This window comes from Haliotis cracherodii, unplaced genomic scaffold, assembly GCF_022045235.1.
Source record: "Haliotis cracherodii isolate W230 unplaced genomic scaffold, xgHalCrac1.p SCAF_8, whole genome shotgun sequence".
Classification (NCBI taxonomy): Eukaryota; Metazoa; Mollusca; class Gastropoda; order Lepetellida; family Haliotidae; genus Haliotis; species Haliotis cracherodii.
This window is the reverse complement of record NW_027266341.1, coordinates 39,636,390-39,649,167: the sequence shown is the minus strand read 5'-3', so window position 1 is coordinate 39,649,167 and position 12,778 is coordinate 39,636,390. Positions and strand designations below refer to the sequence as shown.

The 12,778-nt window shown below is 36.7% G+C and overlaps 1 protein-coding gene across 1 annotated transcript in view; it reads left to right on the top strand.

Annotated features, from left to right (window-relative positions):
* LOC139451131 (AF4/FMR2 family member 4-like) overlaps window positions 1-12,778 on the top strand; it is a 154,090-nt gene that overhangs the window by 33,338 nt on the left and 107,974 nt on the right. The window contains exons 3-6 of the mRNA XM_071232927.1: window positions 4,532-5,506; window positions 5,946-5,993; window positions 6,910-7,005; window positions 11,189-11,222. Of these exons, the coding sequence (XP_071089028.1) occupies window positions 4,532-5,506; window positions 5,946-5,993; window positions 6,910-7,005; window positions 11,189-11,222 (1,153 nt within the window). The remainder of the gene's footprint in view (window positions 1-4,531; window positions 5,507-5,945; window positions 5,994-6,909; window positions 7,006-11,188; window positions 11,223-12,778) is intronic.

Here is a 12,778-nt window from a genome sequence, read left to right as displayed (position 1 = left end):
CATATTCTAGAATATTGACGAATTGTCATTGAGATAATTTTCAAATTTGGTAATGGTATAGAAGAATTTTCATTTAATAGTTGATGGAGTAGGACATTTATTGTATCAAGTTTTCAAAGTTATTAGCATGATTAGACCATTCAATATTTTTTTTATCAAAACTTTGCACAGATGTCAGTCCAACCATCAAAAGGATCCTTTTGTAATTGAGGAATTTAATGAATTTTCTGTTTTGTTTTCCTGACAATAATGTTAAGTTTAAAGAAGGGCAAGATGTGGTTTGTTTCCAGAACATAACTCAAAGATCACTCAATATTTTTTATATGTTTTGCACAGATACCAGTCTAGCCATGAAATGGTGCCTTTTGCTGCGTAGGAATTTATAAAAAATTGTATTATATCTGGTTTCCATGACAACAAATTCCAAGCAAACTAGAGTTCATTTCCAGAGCAAAGGTCATGAAGCATTTTTATTACCTCATTTATCAATCAAGTGGTCAACAACTGTTTTTAGAAGTTACTATCTTATCTATTTTTTTTTTACACCATCAAATATCGCCTCCTAGCGGACAGAGCTTTTATCCTGGCTGGGTCATACCAAAAGTGTGTGAAGCCCATTTCTGGTGCCCCCCCCCTGCCGTGATATTGATGGGCGTAAAACCAAACTCACTGACTCATACCAGAAGATATTAAAAAATGGTACTTGTTGTTACCTTTACTTGATGCTCCGCATTGAAAAGACGAAGACTGGTCTGTTTGGAGTCAGTATACTGTGCTTGAGTGGGGTATCCATGTTAATCTGCAGCATGGCATCTTGGTGGAATAGCACTATAAAACTAGTCATAAGTCTTGACTAGTACAAGCTGCCACATACATACATATTGCTATGTAAGTGCAGTAGTCTTTGAACGTGATGTTAAACACCACTCCACAGAGATGGATGAAGGTACCTGTCAGCATATTAATCAGTTTTTGATTCAGTGTTATGAATTTTACAACACGTCCCAGGCAGCTTTAATGGTCAGGGAGGGGTAAGAGTGTTGCACTCTATAGAACATACCATTGGTAGGGGTATATGTATTTCATGCTTGTTCCTACATGTTCTTCCAAATTGCCCCATGGAATTCTATTGGCACATGCAAAGTTCAAGGTCAAGGTAATGAGATACCAAAAAGCTCGAAAGAGCCCACATTCTCAGAAAATGTTTAAACGCATTTAACATTAAGCCCAGTACCATGTATTGCTGTGTATAAGGCGAGTTTTTCGTACCTAGAATTAGAGGCTTCCAAGGGGTTCGTCTTATACACAGGTTTGAAGAGTTTGCTTGATAAAGGTGTTAGGAATCTACACCGAAACGTCGCACTAATTGTAATAAAGAAGTTGTTCATCCATAGAACTCGTCTTACTTCATCTTACAACAATTTCAACAGTGCATGTATCATGCAGAAAAAAACATTAGTTTTGTTTGTTTGTTGTTTAACGCTGCACTCAGCAATATGCCAGCTTTATGACGGTGGTCTGTATATAATCAAGTCTGGACCAGACAATCCAGTGATTGACATCATGAGCATCGATCCACGCAATTAGGATATGATGACATGCATCAACCAAGTCAGCGAGTCTGACCACACAAGCCTGGATTGCTATTCTACCCCAGATCTTCACAGGTCCAGAAAAACTACTAGAGCGGCATTTTATATATAGACCGTATACTGCTGTGTATAAGGCAAGTTTTTGTACCAAGAATTAGGGGCTTAATAGGGGGTCGTCTTATACACACGTTTGAAGAGTTTGGATGTTTTTTTACCCAACACAAAGAGATTACTGTGAACATGTAATACCAGAAATACTATGTCAACAAATCTGTACTGAAGTACATAAACTAATCATGAAGTATCACTGTCTGGTTATAAAAAGTGTTCATTGTATATCTGGACTGATATTTGTAATCTATTATATTAATTTTGTTCAAAATTTCATTCCATATTGTTTACATTCATTTCGGAGAAATAGTATGTGAAGTGATCAGAAGATCGCACAACTCACAATTATTTACAGCAACCATAGTCAGATAACTGCTGTTGATGCCTTGAAACATACTTTCGTGGGTAGACCAGTAAAGAATGGATATATATGTCATAAACGCCATACATTGACTCGCTGAAAGTCATATTATTTGTTGTAGTTTGACTATTATATGTCTCCATAAAGTTTTTGTTAGCGCGAGTGCGGGAATTGACGGTGATTGGTCAAAATGTTCCATACGGAAAAATATCCAGCAATAGCGATCAGCTGTACAAAAGTGTTACGCTTATGGTTATTAATTTCTTTCAAATATATATAGTAAAGCTGCAGCCAAAATAACATGATATTGGAATAAATTATTCCTGATAAAATAATAGTTTCAGATACAATTCTTGCGATCACTGCATCAAAATTCTTTAATGTTATATTATTGGGTAATTTTTATCCGAATCACCAGTAGATTCTGAAAAACGTGCACAGCTGATTGCTACTTCCGGCTTAGTTTATGAGACAATACACACGACAATTTTAATCTCTGCATATAAAACAATGGCTATCAGAACAGGAAATACAATTTTATGGGTAAATCATCATATCTAGTGATGTTTTATCTCAAATTTCAAATTTGTATTGACCAAGTTTAATTGTTGTGATCTTTTCATTTCCTTAAATTCGCTGAAGGGATACAATCTTTTTTTCTGCAGATGCAAACACATTTGTATTGCAGATGTAGGGATTGTGTCATATGCTTCATTCCGATTTACTTTATTGAGGGGGGGAAGGTGGCTTATATCTTGGGTCGCTTTGTAGATGGCAATATACGGTACTAAATATCTTTGTAATGTAAATATTTGATGCGTGTAAAAGGACTAAGAATTGTTCAGTGAAATGTGCTAGTTCTACTAACTGTAGTGATCTTTTAACATGGAATGACATTGTGAACAGAAATGAAACAAGACTCTTGGAGTTAGTTCAGTGTTATACAGCATTTCATCCTTCATCTTAATTCTTCAAGGTTGAAAAAAGGTGTGTCAAAGTCATTCAGGCTTTCTAGCCTGTACTTCTCTATTGGCAGCAGATTTATCAGATTTGGATGTAAATATGTAATGGGCTAGTATGAGTTAAGCTTACTATACAGAAAGACAAAAAGGAATTTGACTGGGGGGTGCATATGTTCTGCTTAGTACCACATGTCAAAGGAAGTCTGCAACTAGTTGTTCCCCAAACATATTGCAATAACAAATTTCATACATACTATTTATGATGCCCTTTAACTGTTTCGAAAGCCTGAATGTCGTAAAATTTCTTTTGAGCTCATAAAATTTATTTTTAGCTAGTAACATGCAATGTAAAAAATCTACTTAAAAAGATGTTGAATGACAATTTTGGCCTTGTTGCCAGGACAAGTTTGAGCACAGGCTGAAAGTGTGAAAAGACCTAAACTGTAAATGATTCAGAAGATAGGGTTTCAGATGGCCGTCAGGTCAGTCAGGTTAATCTATGTTCAGCCTTTGTTCAGCCATCAGAGCTTCTCCAGAAGTAGATGTTTATCTGGCACATGGAAATCTTGTTGGTGAATTTCTATGAATTTACAGTTACATTTACTTTATATGTAGTGAGACCTCACTCACAACTCTTGCCATATGGTGTCCTTGAAGCCGGCTAGTTCACTGTGGTGATAAACACATCGGTCATGTTACTGTGTTACAATTGTAAATCTTTTTACAGCATACATGTTGTTTAATTATATAGATGTAAGAAATCTGCAGAACATTCTCCTGTAAATAATTCTCATTTTGGCAGTCAATACTGTAAGATTAAAATCTACAGAGAAAGAAAACTTGTATTTGAATGATTTATATGAAATGTTATTTTGCCTGTTGTTAGTGTTGATATCGCATGCAATTTATTAATGTTTATTTAAGCAGTGGTTTGGCATCAGTAGATGTCTGGAATCTGGAGAGGTCAAGGCAAAAACATCAGCATCAGTCAATGATACAGTTGTAATCCTCTCAGGACTGCTTGCTGATTTACAGTTATGTTACTGTTGGAAGCTGGTTGTAACACCTGATCAATACATGAGCAGATCGTTTGTCAAATTAACATGACAAGTTATCAGGCTCATTTGTAATTCCATGTTGATATTTTGGGCCTCAAATGTTCTTCATTTTTGAACATTTATTTAATAGTAACAGATATTCACTTCAAACTGAATTTGTCATTGTTTTAGAGCATTACTGTGCCACGTACATGTTGCATTAAAATGAATGATTTCAAACATGCTCAATAGCTGACAAAGCTGACACTATGATATAATGCAAATAAGGTTGTAGCTCTGAAAGTACTTTTCATGAACATTCATGGTCATGTTTTCTAAATGGGAGTCTAAAAAAATTACTGTTCACCCTCCTACCCTTAACAGTAGCTGCTGTTGCTAGTAAAAGAAAAACGGAACTCTATTCCTTATCTAACTGCAGATTTGAAAGTTCTCTTTCTTTGGTTGAAGGTCCAGAATTCAAATGAAGGTGATGACATTAACCAAAAGATTCGCCAGGTGCTTGGAGAGTTTTCTGACTTCAAGAGCAGAGGTCCCAAGTACCAGATAGGTGCACTAGCAGCACCTACGACTCCACAACCTCAAACTAGTGGCAGCAAGTTTTTCAAACATCCAAGCACACACAATGGTGCTTTAAGACATGGAGAAAACAAATCCACACATGACCACAGTCGCCGCAGTCTGGAGGGATCTGGGTACAAATCCCAGTCTGGTCAAAGCTCAGATTTAGATCCTAAACCAGTGGACATCAAATCTGGCCATGGACACAAACAACGGAGTGATGTGAAATCTAGCCATGACCACAAAGCAGGGTACAGTGACAAGAGAAGTCGAGACCACAGTGCGGACTCTTCTTACAAAACGGGAAGAGAACACAGAGGCCATCATAGCAACCATGATCGAACTAGAATGCCCTCAGATGGGGGTGGGGGATCTGAAGGTGGTGGTGGTGGTGGAGGAAGCAGGCGAAGTCACTCCAGTGAACGCTCCATCCATTCCAAACAGAGTAGCAGCCACTCTCAGTCATCCTCCTCTTCACAACAGTCTAGTCTATCCAGTTCCCAGTCCCCTGCAAAACCCAGTTTCCCTTCAATGCATTCACCCTTGTCATCACAGAGCAAGTATCAGCTTCATTCCAAACACTCCACCAGCCCAAGTCCTAGTCAAACTGCCAACAAATCACAAACTTCATCCAATGTCATTGTCCCGTCTCCCAAAAAGTCACCAGGCTCTGCCAGCAAGCCTGTGTTCCAGCCTAAACCTTCATCTGGTTCTCAACACAGTACTTCTTCAATTGCCCCCAACCAGGCCAGTAACATGCCTCTTCGGGAATCAACTACTCCACCAAACGGCATTGTCAGTCGGGGACCACTGGTCAAGCAACAACAGAAAAACAAACTGCCAAAGCTTCTCATCCAGTCTGAGGTAGGATTCTTCGTTAACATCTGTAGGTGTTCATCAAGCATTGTCTGAAAGTCTGTCAGTGATACCAGTAGAAAATAATTGTTAGCAAGCCCAACTATTTTTTTTAATAGGTATCAAATCTTTGGAAGGTTTATATCAATTTTGGTTTTCATTGTGATTTTATGATTAATATGTTTGTCAGTATTCCCAAACAATGTTGATAGATGGACTGCGTTTGATTTGCCACTACTTGCAGACAACCCCTTCACCCACTCCCTACACCCACACCCCACACCCACTCCCACACCCACTCCCACACCCACACCCCCACCAAATATGTATCGGTAAACATATGATTGAGAAATGGATACTATTACTAGAAATGATGTTTCTTTTCAATCTTGAATTACCCAGTAATTGCTGACATGGACATGTTGGACATATTCTTACATCTTTTCAGAATAATGCCCCATCTTCTGGAATCGAAGGACTCCATGACATATTCAATGTAAGTATATCTTCTTGGTTTTATTGTTTAGAGAGCTTAATTTAACACTACAATATAACAGTATGCAATCACACATACAGTGTATCCGATACTTAGGGAGGAGACAAGTTAGCATTTGAATGATCACCTTCTGATGTATATGCTTCATCTGTCTTTGTTTTACTTGGGACCGTCAAATTCTAGGTATATATTTTTATGAGTCACCCAGATGGTCTCCACTTAGTAATTTAGGATATTGCTTCCTTTTTTTAATTTTTTTTTTACTTATGTCAGCATGTCAACAATAAAGCACAAGGCTATTCCCTCTTTCACACATATATATATGCCAACTCGTAAAAGTGAAGAAAAAGTAAGAAGGGATTTTTTTTGTTTGAACATTAATAACATTTGAAGATGAAATATTATTAATCACCTCAAGTAGTTTCAAAAACACAATTTATTTGCCAAACTTCAGAAATTCAATTTGCTATGGTGTTTCAGCATCCAACAAATCTGAAAAGATAAAGATTTTATCTGAGACTGTCCTGTCATCAGGAGTCAATTACCCAGCCAGACCTTGATACACACCATTCATACAGCTAAATCAAAATACGAATATTGCTGAATTAATTATAACATAGTCTCCCTTGATGACGGTCACTGTGGTAAAGTTGCCTAAACTGGACTTGACTGGCGAGACTTTTTCTCTCTGTCACTGTCAAATGAACATTTGCCAAGCATGTTGCTTGTTTTTGACAAGTGAGCATGAGTCTGGAAAACCTGCAGTATTCTTATATTTGCAATCACTCCACCTTGTTCCTTTGTTAAAATTGTAGAAGATATTTTATGTGATTGGTAACTAACTTCTACCATTTTATTGAATTATTTGTATTGTTTAAAGGATGAATTCAATTGTATTTTATTATTTGTTTGGCAGGAAATGAGAAGTATACCTGCACCTGTGTCAGAAATTAATACACCAAGAAAATCAGAAGAAAAACTGTCGTTCCAAATTCCTCCAAAGCTTGGAAAGGTAAGAAAGTGAAGGAGTCATTTTTATGGATATACCATTTGTCACTGTTTATGCTCTACTTATGCAGTAGAGCTAAATGAACCGTGCAGTAAATTAAATCTTAGTTCGAGACATTAAGGATAACATCGAAGTAGCAAGATCTTCATGGCCCTTCTATTGGAATGTTACTGTTTGGGGGCTAACAAAATTCAGATCTGAACTTCTCCTTTTTAATCTTTAGTTGTCAAGCAGTATTTAATCTCAATAAGCTAACATGAAATTATTTTGTATGATATAATTGTGTCACAAGGTCTCTTCTTTTATTCTATGTACCGTATTTTCTTGAGTATAGTGCACACTTTTTTCAAAAAAACACAGCTGTGTAGAAGGGGGTGCGCATTATACACAAATTATGAGTTTGGATGTTTTTTTCCCCCATGGAAAGACATTACCGTGAGCACGAGACACTGGAAATACAATGTCAACAAATCCATACTGATTTTACTGTCTGGCTATAAAAAGTGTTCTTTGTATATCTGGACTTTTGTTTGTAACTTATTTCATTAATTTTATTCAAAATTCCTTTTAATATTGTTTTTATTAATTTCGGCGAAATCGTGTGTGAAGCGATTGGAAGATCCCACAACTCACCATTATTAACAGCAACCACGCTTAGATTACCGCTATTGACGCCTTGAAAGGAACTTAAATTGACAGAGAATGGATACATATATCATAAATGCCATACTTTGACTCGTTAAAAGTCATATTTGTTGTAGTTTGATGATTCTATGTCAACACGTAATTCTCGCGATCACGTGCACGTGAGCCTTGACGGTGACTGGTCAGACTGGTTCCATGTAAAAAATAATACCCGGGAATAGCGATCAGCTGCTTCGCTTAGGGTTATTATTATTTTAAATATGTTTAGTAAAAGCTGAACATATATGTCCTGATAAAAAAATAGTTTCAGATACAACTTTTGCCGATCCTTGCATAAAAATCCTATTAAGTTATATCATTGGGTGTGTCTTGACCAAATCACCGGTCGATTCCAAGAAAAGGTGTGTACAGCTGATTGCTGTTTCCAGCTTAGTTTACGAAAAAATACACAAGGTAATCTTAATCCCTGGATATAAAACAATGCCTAGCAGAAAAATAAATACTATTTAAACGGTAAATCAAAATGTCTGGTGATTTTTTTATCTCAAATTCACCCGCTGAAAGGGTACGGTGTAATTTTTTCTGCGCTTGGTATTCGATTTTTTTTTTTTCAAAATACTGAACCCGCTAGAAGGGGGTGCTCATTATACATGAGTGCGCACTATACTCAAGAAAATACGGTACATAAATAAGATAACACGAAATATGTCACTGGTATATGCATTGTAAAATCTCAAAAAGTGTGACATTAGTTTTCCCAGCAGTTATGAGTATTGGTTTGTGTATTGTTTGATGTCCTGGTTCTGAACCATATCTTTCTAGCAGTAATATGATCTATATTAATAACTTCAAGTATTGATCAGTACCTTGATGAGAGACCACAGAGACAATACAACACACAGATAATGGATATAGCATATTTACGTTGCACTGGAGAGGTGGAGGTTTGGTGGGATTTTAGCAGAATATCAGCATTACGTCTAGTATGTTCCAGTTTTTTCATCACTCAGTCTCAATTAATCTTGTTAAAATCAGAACTTAGTACTTGCTACCACTACACAATGATCTGAGGACATCCTATTACAGGTCATGCCAGAACGCCTTTTCGTAAGCTTTCACTGACCAATGATATAACTAATTCAGCATCAACCAATCAGAAAGCACCATTCTCAAGCTTAATGGCACTAGTTTCAAAATTGTCACTCCCATTCTAGACTCCTCTTTGAAAAATATTTTGACAAAGTTGTCAATTCAAAACTTGAAAACGGAACATACCTTTCCACTGGCTACGAAATTCTTTTCCATTTTAGATCCCGAGCTTTTCATGTCCATGTCTAGCATTCATGCAGCACGTAACTGTCTTTAGAAATGTACCATGCTTAGGGTTCACTGTTTGAATTTTCTGACATGGACCCTTTATGTGACAATTTCAAATATTCCAGAGATACGCCTATAGAGCACAATGTTAAAATGCCCCATTGTATTTGAAAATGTGGGCCTTATTTCAAATTTAGGGGCTAAAAGCACAAGGCCCCACCCTAGAATTATTCCTGCGTGCTAAGCATCTTGAGGTTGCATGTTAGTAAACACATTCAGATTTTCACTATTGCAATCTTGTAAGTGACACTCTAATTGGTTGGATGAAATGACCTATAATAGCAGAAGTGAGCACTAAGATTAGATTTTAATGAGATTGAATCTTTTACTCTGATACGATACTTATATGCACTAAGATTTGAGGACACCTCCATAGAAGGCTGTTGCTTCTGGTGAACACTGAACTTTGACGGCCTAATTTCAGTGAGGGAAGTATGGGTTCTTGAACTGATCAGATATCAGCTTTCAAAAATGATTTTGATTCATTTCTTTACCACCTTGATTTGAAAAATTTGATCTTTGCAAAAGAAAACCTTGACAGGAAACAATTAAAATATGCACCCTTTTGGGATGTATTATATATCCATGACCATATGATGATGATATTTATGTATGTCTGAATGCCTCTCTCACTCATTCAGAGACTTTAAATCTTGACACTGATTAACCGATTAGAAAGTTAACCTGATATGACCTATGAAGGTGTCCTCAGACCTTCACGCACAGAGCTGTCACATTGGAGATAAAGTTCTGAACACGAGGTGATTGGTCATCACTTAAATTCTGTGACTGTATAGGTCCTTTGTACTTAAAACCACTACATGATTGAAGTAAGAAGTGATTGGAATGGAAATCAGGTGGGACAATGTGTCACTTTGCTGATTCTGTCACAGACAATCACAGATTTGTCTGGTTCAGGCTGCAGGCTTTGTAATGGCTAATTGTGGCTTAAGAAGGTATTTTCTCAGTCGTAGAAAAGGCAGAAAGGCAACTTGTAGTTGCAGGTCTGCTATCATCGACAGCCTTTGCACTTCATTGACAGAGGGTTCATTGGGTGAGAGGAATACCATTACAGTTTAATATAGTTATTTTACTGTCTATGTTCATATTTTGACCTCAGTTGAGATGTTTCTGGTGACAAGTAGAAATGAATAGTCACCGATTCTTACCAATGAAATTAATTGTATCAATGTTTTGATAGTGGTTTTGTGCAGTCAAAACCCTTTTTATATTATTTTATAATCTGACCATCCAGCCACTTGGATGTGTCTGAATTCTTTTTGCACTTAGACATGGAGAATACATTTGATGACTGAAGCTACTGTAAAAGCATAATGAATTTTCATTTTTGTAGATGATAAATATGCATCAATGAAAGTAGATCTCACATGTGGGATTTCTCCACTTAGCTATTACTTATCCCTTATTTTAAAGTGTAATGACATTTGGAATCTATGTGCAGTTAGTTGTGAGGCTTATTTATATGTTCCATTTTTGAGGGATACCGGGGTATTTTAGGTTTTGACCTTTTACGTTGAACTTTGACCATACCATACTTGCATTGTGAACATAGTCTCTGCAGAGACCACTGGACCAAAGGAGCTAAAACAGTGATGACACCTGAATTTGTTCAGGAAGTTTGAATACGATTTTCAATATCATGGCAACAACATTGAAAAAAGCTGTTAATGGCCATTATTAAGTCATTATAAGCTGACATGACTGAAAGTCAAATTTCCAGTGTCAGTCATCCATCATCCATAATCAACACCATCTTCTCAGTAATCTTTGATCACTAATCATGGAACCATTGAAGCTGAAACTGTACATACTTGTTCTCTCCCACCAATGATGGCACCCAATTATGACCTCGATTCCACTGTGATTTGACCCCAGTTCTTTGAGCATATTTCATATTTGTTAATACTTAGGCCTCAGCATGTATGCAGAGAATATTTGAATAACAATGTTAACAGCAACTCTTGTAAGTTGATTTGTCTTAGTTGACATTTTGAACTGTTGACTACATATTCAGGGGAGCTACAGCGACACTATTTTTGTTATTTGAAACGCATTTCTTAGGGAAGGGGATATTGATGACTTATTTTTTCATGTTGGCAATTCTTTAATTCAGTGTTCAGTGTGTTACTGTTTTCTGTTACAGGATGTCACACCACCAAATTCTGACATTGGGAAAGGTATGTGTTATGTATACAGGATTTTGATGACTTTGATGTTGTGCATAGAAGTTGTTTTAGTTTATGATTGAGACCAAATATATTGCTATGCACAAGAAAATTTTCCCAAGACATGTTTTTACCAGTCTGAAAGAAAACATACACATTTGACTGATTGTCAGAGTAAATTATGGAATTAGCGCCCAAGTCACACAAGACAGATAAAACATGTGACGCTTTTCTTCTTTGAAATTCCATTGTAATTGCTAATAATCACCCAGAAGTTGGTGCTGCAGCCAGTTGTTGTATAGCCCAAAGAGGCTACAATTTGACTAAACACTGTATGATAATAATAGAAGACACCATGGCTTACATTATGCAATCACACAAGAGCTAACTGACTGGCAGGCAGGCTCAGCAGGCTGGCCAGGGATGGCTGACCGACTTTTCAGCTGACAGTGTTTGGCATAATGCAGTACACTGGTGTGTGGCTATGTGTGCAGTCAAAATGAGGACAAACAATGTGTTTCGTTAGCTGTAATGTCAGCAATTGCATCTGTTAATTATTGTCTTTTTGTTTGCTAACATCAAACTAGGCAATGATTTTCTAATGTGTCAAGGTGAACCCTTTGTGTATCAGCAACAAAATATTTTATGTTGCCTGATCCATGCTTATTACAAAAAATGTTGTCAATGCAATTTAATCAACTTATTGACAATTTTTTTAAATAGAAATAAGTCAGCTCTATGTGACTGTACACAACAACACTATGTTGTTTAAATTAGTTTGACACAACAGCTGCACCTTTTGAATGTCATCTCCCACATGAGACATCATTGTGAGGGCTAATTTTGTCACAAACACTGTTACATTTGGTTACTTGCTCTTTCGCAACACTATTTATAGAACTGGTGTAAAGCAGTGACAAATAACACAATGGCAAGCTGGGTGATACCAGTAGGTACGCTCTTCATGTCCGTTAATCCAACATTTTCTGCCGTTTTTTTTATATATGATATGCGGAAATTGAAGACGTAGAGGTATCTTTGCAGTCAAAACAGCAAGCGTTCTGGATAGTGACCTACTTGGCAATTTACATTTTTACAGGATTCATACCTCTGTGGGATATCTTGAAGTATTGCTATATTTAGCACTTCGCGTAGGCAAAGCTTGCTGACCAAAACTTGTTTTGTTTAATGACTCTCACTCACTCAAACAACAGAATTATAACCATATTAAATAGTATGTTAATTCATTCATGATAGCATAATTATATTAATTGATTTTTACCATATCTACTGTCTCTGTGAATTAAGTGGTTTGATTGCTGGTTATGAAGAGCAGTAGTAGGATAAATTAATGTTTGTAAATGTCACAACACGACAGGCGGGCAGGCGATATGTAGGCAGTGTGTGGGCTGAATCAACAGTCTACAGTTTTGTGAATAACATCACCTCATTCCTAGCATCAGCTACAAACTCCAGAGCATAGTTCTATGTCTTCATGGTTTAAATGTCAAACCTCTTTTTGAAAGGCTTTATTACCTCATGCTGTAGTTAGAGGCTTGTATTAATGT